The sequence below is a fragment of the Schistocerca piceifrons genome, chromosome 7 (assembly GCF_021461385.2).
Source record: "Schistocerca piceifrons isolate TAMUIC-IGC-003096 chromosome 7, iqSchPice1.1, whole genome shotgun sequence".
Classification (NCBI taxonomy): Eukaryota; Metazoa; Arthropoda; class Insecta; order Orthoptera; family Acrididae; genus Schistocerca; species Schistocerca piceifrons.
In genome coordinates this window covers 480,246,746-480,269,186 of record NC_060144.1, presented here as the reverse complement: position 1 = coordinate 480,269,186, position 22,441 = coordinate 480,246,746, and the positions used below count along the sequence as shown (strand labels likewise).

At 41.1% G+C, this 22,441-nt stretch overlaps 1 protein-coding gene across 1 annotated transcript; it reads right to left on the bottom strand.

Moving 5' to 3' along the window:
* Nucleotides 1–6,727: 6,727 nt before the first annotated feature.
* LOC124709033 (stress response protein NST1-like) lies at nucleotides 6,728–17,251 on the bottom strand (the record flags this gene model as incomplete). Its single annotated transcript, XM_047240680.1, has 3 exons — nucleotides 17,190–17,251; nucleotides 13,647–13,781; nucleotides 6,728–7,217 (listed from the first exon to the last, which is right to left on the bottom strand). Coding segments are annotated over exons 1-3 (687 nt in total), but the record flags the coding sequence as incomplete, so codon positions are not given.
* Between the last annotated feature and the right edge of the window lie 5,190 nt (nucleotides 17,252–22,441).

Below are 22,441 nucleotides of genomic sequence, written 5' to 3'. Positions count from 1 at the left end.
GGACGTAGGCACAAACCATATTCCCAGAGGGGGAGAAAGGGAAGGAAAGAGCCAGAGGTGAGGGGAGGGGAGGGGGTGAAGATGGGGGATAGGGAAGGATGCGGAAAAGGAAGGTATGCAGCCCGGAAAGGAAGGAGGGCCACAGTAGCTCGGGGTCCCGTGCTCGCTACGCACGTATCCACAAAAGAGTTGTGGACCCCTGGGGGGTAATCTGCCATTGTAGCAGCAGTAACAGATCTAACAACTGCACCAGATAGTTATACAGACTTCTAGGACTTGTAGAGGGGAGTGAGTACATCGTATTTTGAACAGGAACCCATGTCCTGAAACGTCATCCAACGAGACTACAGAGCGGCAAATTTATAGGCGCTGGCGTCTGTAAATGTACGTATACACGGGGTGATTCCGTGATGATGTTACAGACTTTCTAGGTTGATGAAGAACGATAAATGTATTAATTTGAAGTATGGATCCCTGTACCGGAAACGAACGAGTAGAAAGTTGTAAACGAAAACCGTTCTGATACCTCTGACAGTTGAATACATATACCGGTTCTTGTGTTGAGAAGAATGTAGGGTTGGTAACTTTCAGTGGTGGTAGTGTCGACAAAAACGAGAAAAAATGTCCAATAAACGTCGACTCTAAAGTGCGTACCTTAACAGCTATGAACACTTGCTCAGTAGAAGAAATGTGTTTCACATTAGCTAAGATGAACGAATGGTCATAGCTCCTCAGGTATACCAGTTTCTTTGGGGCTTGGAGAAATACGAATTAAGTAAATCTCCTGTTGACTGTGTTAACTTGTTCGATAACAATTTCTGCTCCTTTCCAGCTTTCCTACGACGACAGCTGCCACACCACCCTGTAGCCCAGCTCTCCTTACCGCTGTTTACAAAGTCACACACAAAAAATGGTTCAAATGGCTCTGAGCACTTTGGGACTTCAACTTCTGAGGTCATCAGTCCCCTAGAACTTAGAACTACTTAAACCTAACTAACCTAAGGACATCACAGGCATCCATGCCCGAGGCAGGATTCGAAACTGCGACCGGAGCGGTCACGCGGTTCCAGACAGAAGCGCCTAGAACCGCACGGCCACACCGGCCGGCTAGTCACGCACGACAGATACATCATTCATTGATGGTTACAATGTCTGTGTTTGTACGCTGCCCGTATCTCCACATGCATGCATGTCTGAAGGACATTGTATTGTGAAGATACAGCCACTGTATAGACACAGACACTGTAACCATCAATTAAGTATCCGTGTCTCGACAGGCTAAAGGACGATATAACATTTGTCTGCCCGTGTGCAGGAATCACGAATTGCGCGAGTGCAAGGATTGTGACTACATGACGTATGGGGGTTTGGATAGATCCTGGAGGCGAACTCTGATAGCCGAAGTGGTTAAGGCAACCGCTCGTGATATCTGGGTTTGAGTCCCGGTTTGGCACAAATTTTCATGTGTCAAAAACAGCTGACGTCAATGCATAGCCGCAGAATTCGAATCTATTTCGTAATATTTACTATAGCTGTAATCGTCAGTCACAGAGTCTGATCCTTCAGATATGCATGTACGTCAGAAGGATATTATACTGAGAAGACATAGCCACTGTGTAGACACAGGTATTGTAACTACCATCGTAGTAAGTTCATTCAAAAAGCACACTGATCGCTATAGAGCGCTGTAAATAGTGTACAACTGGTGCAAAGTGGTCACGTGACCGTCCACTGCTGACGTAACTCATGGCAGAGAAGTGGTGTGTGTGTGTGTGTGTGCCAGTGGGTTGTGTAGAAGCAGCGCAGTAACTGATTTAACAGAATGGCGGAAAGGAGCTATCGCGTTTTTACGCCCCCATGACCACAACGCGAATGAGTTTGCCCGATTTGATGGCGTACGACCACGGCCTGTGCAACGTGTCCGAAAGAAACAGTGTGTCACTTGCAGACATGTAACAAGGCGTAAGAACAGAGGCAGTAAAAGGACCATAACCAATAGGAAACGGAGGCAAGCGTCACGCCACGTCAAGATCAATACGTCTGAAAATCAGTACGAATTATAAAATGATTTACATGGTGCAAAAACTGACAGTTGTCCCTGAACAATAAAAAATGTGAGGTCTTCCGCAGGAGTATTCAAAAAATTGCGCTAAATATCGTTCGGACGATAAATCATACAAATGTAATGGTTGTCGTTTCAATTAAATACCTGTGGATTACAATTACGAACAAATTAAATTGCAACCATCACATATAAAATGACGCGAAAAAGGGGAACTAAAAACTGCGTGTTATCGGCAGAACACTTAGTGCAACAAATCGACTAAAGACACTGCCTAAAATGCATTTGTCGGTCCTCTTCTGGAATACTGCTGCACGGTATGCGATCTTCGCTATATTTTATTTATTCGTGTCAAAGTATCAAACTTCAGCATAAAAATACATACGTATACTATTATACATGGAAATGGAGAAATGGAAATAAAGTCCCATGCTTCTTTACAGAGCGTAGGGGAACAATGCGGGAGACCCGCACCGCCTTACTAGGCAAGATCCTAATGGAGGTGGTTTGCCGTTGCCTTCCTCCGACCGTAATGGGGATGAATGATGATGATGATGAAGACGTCACAACAACACCCAGTCATCTCGAGGCAGGAAAAATCCCTGACCCCGCCGGGAATCTAACCCGGGACCCCGTGCTCGGGAAGCGAGAACGCCACCGCGAGACCACGAGGGGCGGACACTATTATACATACGCAGTAATATTTAAAAACTAACTGGTTATTTAAAAAAAGTTGGAGACAATGTTACATCCTACAGATTATAGACTACATTGGTATTCATTAAAAGAATGTTAAACAAAAGAAATAACGACAAAGCAACTTTAAGTCCAGTGTTTACCAGCCGCAACGGGTTCAGAGATTGCGGGCATCAGCTCGTCAATCGTGCATCTTGCAGAGGATATATTACACCTTTCAGGACATATTCTGTATTGGTATTTGTGCTCCGCAGTTTGCTGAACTGCATAATCACAAAGGGGGATAACCCACTTGTACAAATTGTGTTTTGAACTCGCGAACCCAGTTCTGAGACTCTTAAGACTTTTCCAAATGGGCCATTCTTCATTAAAACCACCATCTATATTTTACAATGAGTCATCGAATGATGTTCAGGCCTCATCTTCCACGTAAATAGTCGGGAACACATCTGTGGAAAAGTATTATCTGTTGTCCCCATGAAAATTTTCCTGGATGCAGTTACGAAAGAGGAGGGTAGTGGTCATATAATGGATGTTTATCGGATGTAGATTCCTTATGTCTGTACCTGCTTGCAGCTATCTCACGCATGATGTCAGGAGGGGTAATTCCAGCTTAATTGTAGAGCTTATGCCACGGTGTAGGTTTCAGACGTCCAGTGATTAGACTACACGACCCATTGAGAACAAGAACCACTTGCTTTGCGTGGGCAAAATGAAACCAAACAGGGCTACCATATTCACCTGTAGCGTAATACAAAGATAAAGCTGTAGTTTTAACTGTTTTTGCTGCTGCACCTCAGGATGCTCCCGTAATTTTACGTACAATGTAGTCCCTAGCAGACACTTTTTGTTTGGCGTTGAGAGAATGCTGCTTGAAACTCAGTGTAGAGTCAAATTTGATCACAAATATCTGGGCTGCAACCGTGTTCCAGCTGTACTCCTCTCCAAGTAACTTGAAGTTTGCTGGGGACCTGTCTGTTTCTCAGATGTAACTCGTACACTTCTGTTCCGCTTGGATTTGGTTTAACTGCTGCTTATAGTAGAATTTACCTAACTCCTCCAAAGCAGTAGTCAGTTTTAGTTCCATTTATTCAAAGACCTGACTCTGGAAACAGAGCGTGAGATCATTAGCACTGATGAAACTTCGTGTGTTATTAGGCAGGGACTGATAGTTGGTACAAATATTAAATAACAGAGTACCCAAACCCTGCCATATAGTAACCCTATCTTTTGGACCCTCCATCGACTGCGCCAACCGCGAAATTACGAGAAACCTATTTTGAAGGAGATCATATTCTGTTCATGTAAGATGATAATCTTTAGATATTCCAAACATTTTATGTACGAGCATTTGAGGGTTGATTGTGCAGTAAGCTGCTGTTAGATCAATAAACGCTAAATAGGATTGACGGAGGAGACTGGAAAAGTTCAGAGAAGGGCAACTCATTTTGTATTAGCGCGAAATAAAGAAGAGAATGTCGTGGATAAGCGATTTGAGGTGGAAATCATCCACATGCTATTCGAGAAAGGAACAGTCGATAAATGGTCTGAAAGCGGTTGTAATAAACCATCTGCCGTGCACTTAACTGTGAATTGCAGAGTAGTGACGCAGATGTAGATGAGATTCGGTGTCAAACCCAAAAGGAATTGATGCTGTCAGCAAATTAAGGCCCATTTCAATCAATTTCCAAGTGGACACTGCGAAGAGCTTTGCAAGCAATGGACATTTCGTGTCTGGTACCTCGCAAAAGGCCATTGTTCACATCGTACATAAAAGTTCGTGTCCGTACAACTGACCGTTGAATAATACATCAGTTTGGCACATTTATTCAGGTTACTATGAACATGAACTGGAATATTTAATGCAGCGTTCTCGGTGACAAATGTAGCCCTTTCTTCAACATCTTAATGGAGTATGCTGTGGACACTCCTATCTTCCAAGATTACAACAGCTGTGTCACGTGCGTATGCTTCTGATCTGACGAACACTCATTGACTCCATCGAATCTCGACGGGCCTGGTAAATTAACCTATCTTAGTCCCATAGAAAATGTCTGGGACTATTTCCAACAGCGAGTGATACACATTAGTCAGTATCCGGACAGTTTACTAGCCCCACGAGATCTAATCATTAATGAGTGGCTTCAATTGGGTATGACATACCTGAAGAAAGATATGGATTCGTTTCCTCGCCGAACTGAGACCATTACAAGTCTGCCTAGGCTGCACAGTACTGGGGTGATGCCATCTGGAGCTGACTAATTCTTGTCCGATGGTATGCAAATACAACAAATACTGCCATCGCATGATGCTTTTCTGAAGCATATTCGAAAAACTGATCTTCAAGGTCTTATGAGTCTGTCCAACGTCACACAAGAGCGCAAGCTTTCAAGCAACGGCGTTGCCACTGGCCAAGGTGACAGACCAGAAGTCTGGCCATACTGTACTAGAGTCTCATCATTGTTTTTCATTCTGTTCATCAACGAAACACATGTATCGCTGCAATTAAACATGTTGCTTCATAAAGGGACAATAATAATAATAATAATAATAATATCTGCCTCCATAGCCGAGGGGTCATCGTGACAGATCGTCATGCGGTCGACCCGGGCTCCATTCCCGGCACTGAGAGGAGTTTTTTTCTTGGTGGGAGTTTTTTTCTTGTTGGGAGTTTTTTCCTTGGTGGGAGTTTTTTTCTTGGTGGGAGTTTTTTTCTTGGTGGGAGTTTTTTTCTTGGTGGGAGTTTTTTTCTTGGTGGGAGTTTTTTTCTTGGTGGGAGTTTTTTTCTTGGTGGGAGTTTTTTTCTTGGTGGGAGTTTTTTTCTTGGTGGGAGTTTTTTTCTTGGTGGGAGTTTTTTTCTTGGTGGGAGTTTTTTTCTTGGTGGGAGTTTTTTTCTTGGTGGGAGTTTTTTTCTTGGTGGGAGTTTTTTTTTCTTGGTGGGAGTTTTTTTTTCTTGGTGGGAGTTTTTTTTTCTTGGTGTTTTTTTTTCTTGGAGTTTTTTTTTCTTGGAGTTTTTTTTTCTTGGAGTTTTTTTTTCTTGGAGTTTTTTTTTCTTGGAGTTTTTTTTTCTTGGAGTTTTTTTTTCTTGGAGTTTTTTTTTCTTGGAGTTTTTTTTTCTTGGAGTTTTTTTTCTTGGAGTTTTTTTTTCTTGGAGTTTTTTTTTTCTTGGAGTTTTTTTTTCTTGGAGTTTTTTTTTCTTGGAGTTTTTTTTTCTTGGAGTTTTTTTTTCTTGGAGTTTTTTTTTCTTGGAGTTTTTTTTTCTTGGAGTTTTTTTTTCTTGGAGTTTTTTTTTCTTGGAGTTTTTTTTTCTTGGAGTTTTTTTTTCTTGGAGTTTTTTTTTCTTGGAGTTTTTTTTTCTTGGAGTTTTTTTTTCTTGGAGTTTTTTTTTCTTGGAGTTTTTTTTTCTTGGAGTTTTTTTTTCTTGGAGTTTTTTTTTCTTGGAGTTTTTTTTTCTTGGAGTTTTTTTTTCTTGGAGTTTTTTTTTCTTGGAGTTTTTTTTTCTTGGAGTTTTTTTTTCTTGGAGTTTTTTTTTCTTGGAGTTTTTTTTTCTTGGAGTTTTTTTTTCTTGGAGGTTTTTTTTCTTGGAGGTTTTTTTTCTTGGAGTTTTTTTTTCTTGGAGTTTTTTTTTCTTGGAGTTTTTTTTTTCTTGGAGGTTTTTTTTTCTTGGAGTTTTTTTTTTTCTTGGAGTTTTTTTTTTCTTGGAGTTTTTTTTTTCTTGGAGTTTTTTTTTTCTTGGAGTTTTTTTTTTCTTGGAGTTTTTTTTTTTCTTGGAGTTTTTTTTTTCTTGGAGTTTTTTTTTTCTTGGAGTTTTTTTTTTCTTGGAGTTTTTTTTTTCTTGGAGTTTTTTTTTTCTTGGAGTTTTTTTTTCTTGGAGTTTTTTTTTTCTTGGAGTTTTTTTTTTCTTGGAGTTTTTTTTTTTCTTGGAGTTTTTTTTTTCTTGGAGTTTTTTTTTTTCTTGGAGTTTTTTTTTTCTTGGAGTTTTTTTTTTTCTTGGAGTTTTTTTTTTTCTTGGAGTTTTTTTTTCTTGGAGTTTTTTTTTTCTTGGAGTTTTTTTTTTCTTGGAGTTTTTTTTTTCTTGGAGTTTTTTTTTTCTTGGAGTTTTTTTTTCTTGGAGTTTTTTTTTTCTTGGAGTTTTTTTTTTCTTGGAGTTTTTTTTTTTCTTGGAGTTTTTTTTTTTTCTTGGAGTTTTTTTTTTTTCTTGGAGTTTTTTTTTTTCTTGGAGTTTTTTTTTTTCTTGGAGTTTTTTTTTTTCTTGGAGTTTTTTTTTTTCTTGGAGTTTTTTTTTTTCTTGGAGTTTTTTTTTTTCTTGGAGTTTTTTTTTTCTTGGAGTTTTTTTTTTTCTTGGAGTTTTTTTTTTCTTGGAGTTTTTTTTTCTTGGAGTTTTTTTTTCTTGGAGTTTTTTTTTTTCTTGGAGTTTTTTTTTTTCTTGGAGTTTTTTTTTTCTTGGAGTTTTTTTTTTCTTGGAGTTTTTTTTTTCTTGGAGTTTTTTTTTTTCTTGGAGTTTTTTTTTTTCTTGGAGTTTTTTTTTTTCTTGGAGTTTTTTTTTTTCTTGGAGTTTTTTTTTTTCTTGGAGTTTTTTTTTTTCTTGGAGTTTTTTTTTTTCTTGGAGTTTTTTTTTTTCTTGGAGTTTTTTTTTTCTTGGAGTTTTTTTTTTTCTTGGAGTTTTTTTTTTTCTTGGAGTTTTTTTTTTTCTTGGAGTTTTTTTTTTCTTGGAGTTTTTTTTTTCTTGGAGTTTTTTTTTTCTTGGAGTTTTTTTTTTCTTGGAGTTTTTTTTTTCTTGGAGTTTTTTTTTTCTTGGAGTTTTTTTTTTCTTGGAGTTTTTTTTTTCTTGGAGTTTTTTTTTTCTTGGAGTTTTTTTTTCTTGGTGGGAGTTTTTTTTTCTTGGTGGGAGTTTTTTTTTCTTGGTGGGAGTTTTGTACCGGTGTGTACTCAACCTCGTAATGCCAAGGTCAGCTCCAGGGTCGGAATGTCTACTACGACCGGGAGTGTGGTGTGCTGACCCTCGCCCTCCGTATGGCATCCGATGATAAATAACTGAGGGTGCCACGGCGGTCGGTCGATTATCACTTGGTCTTCAGGGCTGATCGCGGGGATTTCTTTCTTAAAAAAATAACAATAATAGTGGTACATGGGGGCGAGGTGTATTCTCCCTGGAAGATTCTTCTGTCTGTAGCAAGCTTTTGTTGAGATGGTGCAGAACACAGGAGCTGTGTAAGTAGCAGTTTCCCATCTTTGATGCTATTTTTCGGAATGTCGTGTACTACTTTGTTGTGCTGAAAGACTGATTACTTTTTTAATCACACTGGGTGAACGGTTTTATTTTTCTTCTTGGCCTTCATTATTCATTCCGCCACATCATAAATATAGCTATTGGTCATCGCTTATTTATCAAATCAGAGTTTTATCATCATTAGGATGAATGGATCTCGTTCCAGAACTTCCCACCCCTAAAGAAATCAGGGTGCTCTGCGGTAAAGATCAGAAACTTTCTTATCAGATCAGATAGCTCACGCCAGCACAGAGGTGCGAATATAAAAATTTAATATGAAGAGGGAACACCTAAACCGGAAGCAGAAGGTTGCTATCAGTGTTTGAACTGGTATATTCCTCACAGTACTGGGCAGATAATATGAGGCAAATGAAGAAGAGAACACTGAGATGCCCTGATAAACCCGCAGGACAGGACAGGTAGTTTAAATTGTGGAAAGGGGCCAAAATTAGCGGCTGTTAGTTACACTCGAACATACAACTTTATTTATTTGACCAAACATTACAAGAGCCAAGAAAATTAAAAAAAATACAGCATTAATTTTTGGAACTTAATAACCGGCTGAATACGCCATACAATCTCATGCCTTAAGGACAAGACCACTTTAGTTTAAAATCGGCTGAAATCCAATAACTTAAAACTCAAACCAAAACCAGAAATTTAAAAGGCAGAGGGCCTTATCTTAAATCAGTTCTTTCAATTAGGCTGAAGGCCCAAACGAACTCACACCTTAAGAGCAAAACAACTTTAATTAAAAAAAATGGCTGAAGGCCCATCACTTAAGGCGAAAACCAAAATAAATTTTTAGAAGGCCAAAGGCCTTACCTTAAAACAGTTCTTTAATTAGGCTGAAAGCCCAGACAATCTGACACCTTAAGAGCAAAACAACTTTAATTTAAAATCGGCTGAAGGCCCATCACTTAAGTCTCAACAAATTTATTTTTTTTTAAAAAAGGCCAAAGGCCTTACTTGAAAAAGTTCTTTAAATTAGGCGGAAGGCCGAAACAATCTTACACCAAGGGCAAAACAACCTTAATTTAAAAATCGGCTGGAAACCATACAAATACAAACAACAAGAACAATAAGAAAAGGCAGTACACCTAACGGCGCTCAGAAGTTTCCGAGGGTGGGCCTGGAATTCAAACACTAACGCTCACTTAGGTGAGACAGGCAGTCGGCCCAACCATTCTCGATCCGATGACAACCTAACCGACAGACAGTCAACGGACTCACCGACAAGATAACTTCCCCTCCACCTGACCAGCACACGACAGGGAGTTCAATGGAACAAGGTAGAAAGTATTGACGCCCACAACCAATTTTACATTGAGCTGTCAAATTACTCACCGTGCTGGACAGTGACAACATGATGAGGAAAATACTGTGCCTGAATTTACGTCGACGGCCAGGGCAGGTAACCGGAACGTTAACGGCCACAAGGCAGAAGATTCCGCTGGTACACTTCAATTCAAAATAACCAAGTACAGTTAAACTCCACCAGAGGGTGGCTAAAATTTGCCAACTTGGATACACATGTTATTGCTCATAGGAGTGTCCCAACAGTGGACAACGAAATCCAAATGACACAATGTGAACAGTCGTGACTTGCTGGTAGATTAAGTAGAAACTCAACTTTCGTGTCCAGGATCGGTGAGCCACGGACCTCATAGCAATGGTAACAGCACCACACACTCGACTGCGCGTAGACGCCGCCAGCAGCTCCTTCCAAGCTATGCACCACGGAGATTTCCTCACTGCTCCACGCCATCGACCAACTGGTCGCACACAGCACAGCCAGAAACTATAAGCGCCAGGCCAAAGATAGTACAAGGTGCGAATATCGATACACACGGCTGCTGCCACTCGCGGAGAGAGAGGATAACAGCATAATCGTGATAACCCTGGGAGACTAAACACAGAATAGCAACCAAGGTTTAATCCAACGCATAACATGAGCCAGCCAGGGCTCAAACACGCAAACTATTTGCTATTTTCTGAGCAAAATAATGTATGCACTGAACAAATAGTGATACAGTTTTCTTCTGGCTTGGTTAATTTTAATCTAAAGGTGATGCTGTACGATTAACAAGCATTGTCCAGTGGCGCACAGTTAGGAGTTCTTATTTTCCGTGCCTCAGTCGGCTTGCAACTATTAAAGATGTCACAGGAAGAACGGTCAATATTCGGGGATATGACAGGAAAGATCATTCGAAGAGTTCGAAAATCTATGAGGACTTCTCCATCTTCGATACTATGAACCAAACCTTTTCTGCTGCAAGCAATTTTCTTTCATTACTTTGGGAGGTGGTAGTATGGACCAAAACAAGAAAAAAATTGTCTAGTAAGCATAGGCTCCAAAATAGATGCCTTAAGAGCTACGAGCAGTCGTTCAGTAGAAGAGATGTATTTCACAGTAGCGAAGATTAAGAATTGCTCGTAACTCTTAACATATGTAGCATAGAGTAGCATGGAGAGCTGCATCAAAACAGTCTCAGGACTGAAGACCACAACAACAAAGTAGTGTGTAAGCTTAGGAACTGATGACCTTAGCAGTTAAGTCCCATAAGATTTCACACATATTTATTTTATTTTTTTGCTTCCAGTAATCGTTCCTGGCATATCTGTGAATACTGACCATTGATACTGGGACACCCATATTTTTGCTGACCATTCGCAGTGAGCAGCAGGGAATCTGTGGCTGCTTCACATCATGAATTAAAGTCTATAGTCACTTGCAGCTAGTCCGTTGCAATTTTGGAAGTATAGCAGTAGCCTCCTCTATGCTTTAAACGTTAGGCTTTTTCATGTGTCATTTTCGCTTGTCGTCCTCCACGCCTGTTTTCGTCTTCAGTGGGAGGTAGTCCGTTGTTTTCAGGGCTATTTTGGGTATTGTCCCTGAATGGGTAACTGACCCATCGTAGATGAAACTGGTGTTGGGTCTGTCATCTAAGCTTCTAGTCGTAACTCTCTCTTCATTGTGGAATGATACAGCACGTACTCTGCTGCAGGTTTAAGGCCTTAATCCTGATATTAGGTCGTCTGAACCCCATTCGCTAGGCACAGTACACCAAGAGCTGATGAGGCTGACAGGTATGAGAGGTTCTATGTTCACATCACCCCGTCATTGGAACTTGAAATTAGCAGTAAAGGAAAAAAAATAAGGGGTCACTCGTGTGCTTCCTTGTGCATATGTTTGTCTAAACACGTATGTGTGCGTTTTTGTGGGAGGATGACCGTGAGCTGTGTGTTAGACCACACACATTGTTTAATGTATGCTCACAAAGGCTGCTTTCTGTATTTCGCAAACAGAAAACTATTCAGACGGCGTCTGCCGGTGATGTTTATAGCCTTCATGTTTATAGCCTTGATGTTTATAGCCTTGTAGCTGAACCTTACTCCAAACAACAGAGTTTGCTTGACTCTGACAGTCAACCAATGCCGGTTTTCGCAATACGTGTGCAAACTCTAGCTCTTATGTTATTGTTGACACAGTCGTCAGTTCCAAGACGGCTTTGAAAAGCTAGTCTTTTTTGTGCAAGTCTTTTCATACCTGCATAAGAACTGTACCCTACATCAATTTGAACCTGTTTTCAGTATTCAAACTCTGGTCTCCCTCCACAGGTTTTCAGTATTTACCTCCCACATTCCTCTGTTACCATATTAACCGATTCTTATTGCCTTGGAATGTGTCCTATTAACCTGACCCTCCTCTTGCTCAGTTTACGCCTTAAAGCCCTTCTCTCCCCATTTGTATTCAGTACTTCTTCATTATTTACTCAATCTGCCCATCTAACGTGCAGCGCGTTTCAGAAGCTGTTACGAAAGCTCCAAACAAACACTTTCAGAAAATACTTGCTTACATTTGAATTTGTGCGCCTCAGTAGCTCAGTGGACAGTGGTCAGCGGATATTTGGAGGCCCTGGGTTCGATTCATGGTACTGCCTAGACGTTTTCCTGCTTTGGAGGACTCGAACGGGGTGCATTCAGCCTTGTGAGGCCAATTGACGAGCTGACTGATGAGACGTAGCGGGCTGCAAAGTCACGAAATCTGACAATGACGGGGGAGTGGTGTGTTGACCACACTGCCCTCGATGCCGCACCTGTATGACGTCATTAGCAGAGGTTGACGCGGCAGTCGGGTGGCTTCGATTGGCCCATCTGGGCCAGCACGTAGAGACTTTATTTGTTTTGTTAAACTGAAATTTATTTTCGATGTCATCCTGTCAGAAAAAGTTTTACGATCGCCAGTCTACATTTCATGTCTTCCTGACTTCTGCCGTCGTCAGTTATGAGCCGCTCTCATAGTAAAACTTACCTGCTCAATTCCGAATATGATTCCCGCATCATTACCGGGCGTCACACTGGATACATTGGTCTCCGCCCGAGATACCTGTTTATGTATTTATATAACAAATAAAAATTACAAAATTACAAAAATATTTTTTCTTTTACTAAATTAAGAGTTAGTCTAAGTTTTTAATTTGATTCTACGTACCTTCCCCGCAAAGGGGGCAAGCTCCTTGATCGTTTTACGAATGTAGTGGTCCAATCTCATCATTATCTTCTGGTTAACTAACATTCTCTGGAGAAATAGAGAAAAATTAAATATTCTGAAGTCTTCAGTTCTGTAAGATTGAATCAGTATTATATAACACACTATAAACAAAGAAGGAAAAAACGTGGCTGATGATTCTGATAAAACAGACTGTTTCTCACGAACACAGTGGACCACGTGGCTCGTTTCTGACAAGGAAGACACAATCATTACGCACAGCTGAAAAGTAAAAAGTATGAGAATGAAGAGTGAACAGAAATTGTCTTATTTGTATAAGTGAGTAAATGCTCTGAGGTATGCTTTATCATGGTTTGAGCTCCAGGACAAAAAAAAAAAAAAAAAAAAACAAAACAAAACAAAACTGAAGTGAAAGTAACGGTGAGAGAACGTGAAGTACGAAAAAAAGTAAAAACAACAAAAATACAGAAAAAACAATAGAAAAAGTTCCCATGACTCTTGGACAAGCAAGTAGCCGAAGTGTTGCCCGATGCAGTTCAGCCATGCAACGTTGTTATTATTATTATTATTATTATTCAAATGGTTCAAATGGCTCTGAGCACTATGGGACTTAACAGCTGTGGTCATCAGTCCCCTAGAACTGAGAACTACTTAAACCTAACTAACCTAAGGACATCACACACATCCATGCCCGAGGCAGGATTCGAACCTGCGACCGTAGCAGTCGCGCGGTTCCGGACTGCGCGCCTAGAACCGCGAGATCACCGCGGCCGGCTATTATTATTATTATTATTATTATTATTATTATTATTGTTATTACCTGACGTAAGTTAACTATATCCTATTACCTTAGTTTGACTTTTATTAATGTTCATCTTATGATCTCTTTCAGGTCACTATCCGTTCCATTTTAATGATATTTATTGTTGCTTTTATTTACTTTATTTATTTTGAAGTTTTCATTCTTCTCCCAGACTTTAAATCCCTTACCAAATTTATTCTTAGCTTTCTTTGCTACTAGCTCAATGTACGGGCTGAATAACTTGGGAGCTGGATCACTCCCTAGAGTTTATGAAACGTGATCACTTTGTGTGGTTGTAACTCACCTGCTCGGATGCTGGCCACTGGATGTTTCATGGAGTTCTGCTATAACGGTCAGCTTCAGAGGTAGGTCCAGCCTATTTGAAGGAGCATTGCTACATGTATTTTCTTTTGTCAGCTTGAGGGTAGCATCTCTCCAACTGAGTCAGATAGCACAGCTGTACCGGGCTCTCATTCTGGAGGAGACTGGTTCAGAGCCCTGTCCAGCCACCCAGATTTAGGTTTCACGTAGCTTCCCTAAATTTACGAAGGTAAATGTCGGACCAGATCCGTTAAAAAGGACACAACTTACTCCCTTCCTCATCCGTATCCAGTCGGAGCTTATGTTTCAAATATAATAATACCTTCTGTATTTAACTATGCTTTGCGGTAAGAAAAGGAAGAAACAGGCAGCTCGAGTGTTCTCTAGCACTTGTCGTACAGGTAAACACTTGTTCACTACGCCTTTCTTACCCAGCTTGCAATGTCCCATTTGTTTGCTATCGCTGTGCTGTAGTGCTAGTCAGTCGCTGCTGGAGTTCTCATTACTCTCGTGTTTTGCTGTGCCTAAGAACACGTATCGTTAATCTGAATAACAGAAAAAAACTGGGATCCTCTATTGAAATGGGCATAAAATTCCACTCCAAAAACATTTTGCTTGTAATAACAATTAAACTGAAATTTTCCAGATGTCACATTCTGACCCTTCTAGACAGTCCTTTTTGGGCTAACTTCATCTACACATTGGAAAAAATGATATAGCAAATTATTACCGAAACACCAGAGAAAATGCGTCTAGCTACTTTTAGATGAGACACCTCGTATTTAATCGTCAGTAATCATTAAATTAAATTGGATGTATCAGAATATTAAGAAGTCAGAGAATAAATAAAGACCAAATAAAATCAAAATCTGGAAACTTGATTTAATACAGAGGAATGGAACAGAGAGGAAATTTAGGCGTAAGCATTTCTGTGTACAATAATATTATAGATATACCTTGAAGGTATTACAATAGAAGAGCAAGAGTAGTTTCGAAAATCAACAAAAATGGTGTTCCATGGAAATCTTTCGACACTGTATTTCAATATGCTGTCAGTGTGATGAGAAGATTAGACAACCTCTGCGACGAGTTACAGCACCTGGAAAATGACAATAAATATCACTGCAAGATGATAATGGCAAATTTTAATGAATAACTGCAGAACGACTCTTCATTTGAAAACTTTTTGTGTGGTACTAGAAACGACAGAGCTCTTCCGTTGGAAGAGTTTACGCGGAATAATATGATATTTGCCATTAACACAGTCTTTCACAAGAAATTAAATAGGAAATAGACATGGCAAGAATCAAATGAAAATGAAAACGAAATTTTAGCAAACAATAAAAAAATCTCGGAGTGTGAGGGTACTAAAACACTAATGGGTTTTAGTTGATCATACACTCAAAAGTTACAGAGTAGAAACAGGCAAAAATATTTGACAAATATGATCACCAGGCACGTATTCTGCATGTAGAATACAAAAATTCGTTGAAGAATGGGAGGTAGACCGGAAAAAATTAAGCAGCAAGTTTACTATTTTAGGAAAAGTGCCTATACAGACATAGAGGAAAGAGGCAATTAATTAACGAAGTTAGCTATGCACACACAAAAAACACGTTGCAGTTACATAACAAAAAACAAATCTAAAATAGAACTTGGCGACTATTAGACAGAAGGCGAGAACGTCTAGCATACAATGACATGAACACGACAGAAAACGCTGATTTAAATAAAACTGTTCGGAGATGTCTCGGAGAGAACTGAGAAGATAAAATGGAAATTTGGTTATAGAGATAAGTGAAAACAATAGATGTATAATGAAAGAAAATGAGGTGCTTTTGTATTGGAGGCACCAGAATTCTCCAGGTAAGATGATAGATGGCGCAATTAGTAACAAAGAGAAAATCATACAGGCACTTCAGGAGTTCTTTAAATGTTTGTCAAGTTCAAGGTATAAATCAGAAACACAAATAGATAACAACAATAATAATATTCTGGAAAAATCCCGGAAGAGATGCAAGTTACGAGGAAAGGAAAGATGCCAGGAGTTGGTGATTCGGTGTAAATGGTTAAGACTGAACGAAACCTTACAGGAAAGAAACTTGTAAAATTATTTATAGAACGTTTGTGTAAGAAGAAAGTAGTGTTGAAGCGGGTTCTCGGCTCTTGAAACTAGTAATTCAGAAATGGAATTCTTGTTATCAGAACACACACGAATTGCATTTGGTTTATTGATGGCGTTATACCGTTGATCCGTGCTGCGAATTAACTTCAAGATGGAATGAAAGAACTTAATAGAGCAAATTTAAAGTAAAGATTGAACCAATTACAACAAAACTGAAATAATGTCTGACCAACATACATAAAATAAGCAGCACAAACTAATATTCGGTACTGTTGAAGGCAATGACCGAATGGACGGGATAGGAGCGCTTTTTGAAAATTAAAGGCGAATGGATGGCAGATGGATCAAGCAAGTTCTTTCTTTGCATGATTCCTTGTGAATGGGAAATCCGAGATGACGACCTACCGTCAGGTGACTGGATTGCATTAGCAAATTTTCGGGAGCAATTTGATTTCGTTTAGCTGAGGACTGTAGAACATGAAAAATTCTAGATGAGGTCTTTACCCGGAAGTGGACGTCTGTGGCTGATTCTGATGATACTATACGAATGGATACAAGTGCACGTTCAGCGTAACTCCGTATCACCTGGAGTAATTAAATGAAACTTGATACACATGTGATTTACTATCTGGGAAGAAATGGTGTGTGAGGAAGACACCAGAAGCCCGCCTTAGTGTGCGCATGGGAGTGAAAATTCCGAAACACCTGCAGCAGTTTCAACTTGACTTCGTTCGCATGTGAGATAACATCTAGAAAAAGATATTGTTGGTTGAGACACCCCAGGTATCTCATACAGCCTTCAGCAGAATAGCGGAAGAAATCTTTTCGTTGCTTAGTCGCTTAGTTCTTCGTCCTTTTGTTTACATAAATACAGTATAAAGTAATTGAATAGGATGACTATTCATATATTCCACATCAATGTAACTTAACACTCAACTTTTTATTTAAGTAAATTTGTTGCAAGGATATGGGCGCACGTATCTTTGCGTTCTCCCCGCTAAACATCCATCAAGAGAAGACATATTAAGTTTCCATTTTCCACTTTTCATTTATTTTAAGAAGACTGGACATGAGAGGGTAACAGAGATAAAATCGCTCAAGTGAGCGTCTAATAGGATGAAAATACTACCTAAAACCTCGAAGCTAAAAGCAAAGAGTTATGTTACGGCTAGGTGAGGTGTGATATGTTAGAGTACCTACATGAGTGATAACAAAGATGAGAATTGGGTAACATGAAAATCAGAATTATTTAGAAATTCTTGGAGTAAAATTAACCAAATTGCGCGTACATATTACATGCTAATTGGACAAATATAATCTTGGTAAAGACGACAGAGCACTACTTGGAGGAGGTTGGACGGGAAGTGGGGTGACTTGTAAAAATAATTGAAAATAACCAACATCAATGTTGTATCTGTAGTCCTCAGGATTGCTAAGCTGATTGTGTACATTCCAGGCGACATTTCGTCCATAGAAGACTTAAACGGAAAGGACGAACAGATCTTTGCAGAACACTCTAGAAGGAGCTAAACGTACAAGGAATCATTGTTCCACGCCTTAATGTTATGAGATTGCAATAAATAAGTAGATCGGGGATAATGGACAGTCAGCTTGTGATCAAATACTGTCCCTCATACCTTCTCATCCAAAAAGTTTCAAGATCGCGTTAATAAAAAATAGAGAAAAGTTAGGAAGGTGATTGTAATGCTTCAGATATTCTAAACAGTCTTCACTTACTTTAGTACACTTCGCAGAAAGTTCATGCAAACATGCTAAACTCTCAGAAAAGTCCTTCTTTGAGATATTGTTCAACTCATGCGTTACATTAAGTTGAATGTCGGCTACAACGTCAAGGCGATGCCCCTTCATGTGAATTTCTGCACTTCATCGCTTGGTGGTAAGTTCGTATTGATAACAAGAAGTCTTGTCAACTATGACGAATTTTTTCCAGAAACGAATTGCGCGTGTCTTGCATCTCAATCAAGTTGCGGCAGGTGTGTACGCGGCGCTGTTTTTCCGTGAGTCAAGATGTGCGGGACAAACTTTACACACACATTTTTCGCCTTCAAAGCATCCTGAAGAACGTCTTGAGAAAACTTGATCTGGAGATGTCGTCCGTCGCTATCTGTGGCGCAACAATGTTGACATGTATGTGCACTTCTTAACACTAACTACCTACAACTGACTAGTCAAACGCACATCTATTGTTTACGGTTGTTAGTTCAAGCCAGCCGGCCGTTGTGGCCGAGCGGTTCTAGGCGCTTCAGTCCGGAACCGCGCTGCTGCTGCGGTCGCGGGGCATGGATGTGTGTGATGTCCTTAGGTTAGTTAGGTTTAAGTAGTTCTAAGTCTAGGGAACTGATGACCTCAGATGTTCAGTCCGATAGTGCTTAGAGCCATTTGAACCATTTGAATTTGAAGTTCAAGCTGCCACCGCAGTCACTACGATGACACCGCTCATACACCATGAATAAAATCAGTCTTGTATCTTCTTGGACGAACGGTGTATAGTAATCGCTGCATCGTGGCTGCTCGTACTCATCAGTTACAACCTGAATGATGTGCTCTATGGCCAAGGTATTCATGACACATACTGACAAAATGACATTCTCCTTTCTTTCCTTCCTTCCGCGGCATAGTGTTTCAAGTGTGTACTTGTGTTGTATAGGTGACTGTGTGAGTGTCTGTGTATTGTACCGTCTTCCTAGGCTTTGTCACTGACTCGACACTTCGTCCACAGACGTAGCTTTCAAACGTTAAAGTAATTGCAAGTAAACTGATAGTAATAAGCTTTCTAGTGCATTCAAAGATGAGCAGATGACTAGAAACTAATAGTGATGGTCTACCTGTAAGCCTAAAGAACCAGGAAAAGAAGAAGTAAACTATAGAGTTAATTGATATAAAGCTATCGAGTTTCTGGCAGAGTGAGTTCGTTGAAATCACATGACGTTTCAATCAGTGCCACTCCCATCATCTTCTGGTGAAGTTCCGAGACAGCGTCTTGGTTATCTACACTACTGGCCATTAAAATTGCTGCACCAAGAAGAAATGCAGCTGATAAACGGGTATTCATTGGACAAATATATTATAGTAGAAGTGACATGTGATTACATTTCCACGTAGTTTGGGTGCAAAGATCCTGAGAAATCAGTAGCCAGAACAACCACCTCTGGACGTAATAATGGCCTTGATGCGCCTGGGCATTGAGTCAAACAGAGCTTGGATGGCGTGTACAGGTACAGCTGCTCATGCAGCTTCAACACGATACCACAGTTCATCAAGAGTAGTGACTGGCATATTGTGACGAGCCAGTTGCTCGGCCACCATTGAGCAGGCGTTTTCAATTGGTGAGAGATCCGGAGAATGTGCTGGCCAGGGCAGCAGTCGAACATTTTCTGTATCCAGAAAGGACCGTGCAGGACTTGCAACATGCGGTCGTGCATTATCCTGCTGAAATGTAGGGTTTCGCAGGGATCGAATGAAGGGTAGAGCCACGGATCGTAACACATCTGAAACGTAACGTCCACTGTTCAAAGTGCCGTCAGTGCGGACAAGAGGTGACCGAGACGTGTAACCAATGGCAACCCATACCATCACGCCGGGTGATACGCCAGTATGGCGATGACGAATACACGCTTCCAATGTGCGTTCACCGCGATGTCGCCAAAGAGGGATGCGACCATCATGATGCTGTAAACAGAACCTGGATTCATCCGAAAAAATGACGTTTTGCCATTCGTGCACCCAGGTTCGTCGTTGAGTACACTATCGCAGGCGCTCCTGTCTGTGATGCAGCGTCAAGGGTAACCGCAGCCATGGTCTCCGAGCTGATAGTCCATGTTGCTGCAAACTTCGTCGAACTGTTCGTGCAGTTGGTTGTTGTCTTGCAAACGTCCCGATCTGTTGATTCAGGGATAGAGGCGTGGCTGCACGACCCGTTACAGCCATGCGGATAAGATGCCTATCATCTCGACTGCTAGTGATACGAGGCCGTTGGGATCCAGCACGGCGTTCCGTATTACCCTCCTGAACCCACCGATTCCATATTCAGCTAACAGTCATTGGATCTCGACCAACGCGAGCAGCAATGTCGCGATACGATAAACCGCAATCGCGATAGGCTACAATCCGACCTTATCAAAGTCGGAAACGTGATGGTACGCATTTCTCCTCCTTACATGAGGCATCACAACAACGTTTCACCACTCAACGCCGGTCAACTACGGTTTGTGTATGCGAAATCGGTTGGAAACTTTCCTCACGTCAGCACGTTGTAGGTGTCACCACCGGCGCCAACCTTCTGTGAATGCTCTGAAAAGCTAATCATTTGCTTATCACAGCATCTTCTTCCTGTCGGTTAAATTTCACGTATGTAGCACGTCATCTTCATGGTGTAGTAATTTTAATGGCCAGTAGTGTATAAGAGACTGTGTGAGACAGGGATGCACGGGCGTTACACACATAAGGAACCATTTAGAGCATGTTGGAGACCTGTGGACATCTTTCCTCGTAACGCAAGTTATGGACAATGTGAGGAGAACTGTTTCCCATCGGAGAGACTTTGCTGTGAAAATCTGATCATACACGACGGGATTTCCGCGACGGGCCACGGATATTTCCGGCGGTTTCTTGAATACCTGCAGTCGACGCCCATGCGTTAGTGATGACATGACCGTCAGACCTTTCCCACAGTTCTCAGAGCCGACAATTCGGCCTCTCAGCAGGTACACACACACACACACACACACACACACACACACACACACACACACACACACATATGGCGGATTTCTGCGACGGACCTTATTTAGCCAAGTCTGTCGAGTTTTGGCGAGCTGTTGGCTGAAGCGCTACTCCAGTAGAATGGCGTTCTGCAGAAAAAAAATTAGTTTTACATCAGTTATAGCTTTATATGTCAGCTACATGATGAAGTGCCTATCATTTCGCCATGGTCAATCGTTATACTTACTCTGGTATTTGCGTATACACTGATGAGCCAAAACATTATGACCACCCGCTTAACAGCAAGTTTGTCCGCCTTCAAAACGAAATACATCACTGATTCTGGGTATCAGGAATCCGACAATTTGTTGGTAGGTTTGTGGAGGTACGTGGCGTCAGATGTCTACATATAGATCATGTAATTCGCGTGAATAACGGGCCGCTGATTTGCGTACGCGGTGATGGCGCCTGACAATGGCCCAGATGAGTTCCATTAGATTTACATCATGTCGCCGAGACATCAACGTAGTTCGCTATGATGCTCCTCAAAACTCAGTAGCACGGTTCTGGCTCCGAGACACGGACGGTCTTACTGCTGAAAGATGACATTGCCATTGGGGCAGATACCAAGCATGAAGGGATGCAGGTGGTTCGCAGCTGTCAGCGTGTCTTCGATTACTACCACAGGTCCCATGCAAGCGCAGGAGAACGTCGTCATAGCATAATACTGCTCCCACTAGCCTGTACCCATGGCGTGCTGCACGTTTCGAGCCGCTCTTCACCTCGATGAAGGCGTTTGGGAAGACGACCATCGACCTAGTGTAACAAAAGTATGATTCACCCGAAGAGTCGACATGTTCCCATTGACTCAAGGTCAAATCTCGATGGTCCCGTACTCACCGTAGTCTTAATTGACGATGTCGTTGGGTCACCATATGAACACACGGGGGTGGCCTGCTGCGGAGCTCCATGTTCAACAATTTACGATGAACGGTGTTTACCTGTGCATGCTCCAGCATTGTGCTCTTTCGGCAGAGATACCGCATATCACCATGTAGTCTATAAAATGGTTCAAATGGCTCTGAGCACTATGGGACTTAACATCTTAGGTCATCAGTCCCCTAGAACGTAGAACTACTTAAACCTAACTAACCTAAGAACATCACACACATCCATGCCCGAGGCAGGATTCGAACCTGCGACCGTAGCAGTCACGCGGTTCCGGACTGAAGCGCCTAGAACCGCACGGCCACCGAAGCCGGCTGTAGTCTACAGTACAAAGCAGACAATCCTCCGAACCCCACGTTCTATGAAGAGTCTTGGACGTCCAACCATTTAGCGCCTAGTGGTAGCTTCACTGTCCCTCTACCTCTTTCCATGGATTCTCACGACAGTAGCACGTAAACATTCGACAAGCTTCGTCGTTTTCGATATACTCGTTCACAGGCTCTGCGTAATAATAATCTGCCCTTTGTCAAAGTCGCTTACATGAATTGATTTCTCCCTTTGCAGCCCGTATCTTCGCTAGCGTGATCCCCCATCCGTGTCTAGTCAGCTTACATGGTTTTGTTGTCGCGTCACGTGTCCGCAACGCCATCAGGTGGCATCCAAGATCGCGGTGGGCAATGGTCCTAATGTTTTCGCTTATCGTTGTTTATTAAGTTTTAGTCTCCAGCTACTTATTTTAAAGTTTGTGTTAATATTTGCTGTAAAAGTTACTTATTAGTGGATTTTCATTTATCTCAGTCCTTCTTCCTGTGGTATTGATTCGAGTGGTCTGTTATTCGTGAGTTGTACTTACGTCGTTCGTACAAGCCTCACGCCTCAGTAGTGTGTTCACATTTTGCGGCGTGCAGTTGCAGCTGTAGCGGATATAAATCTAAGTACTGCTATACAGTTATTAAATTTAATAGTTTTCAGCGGTGTTTCGT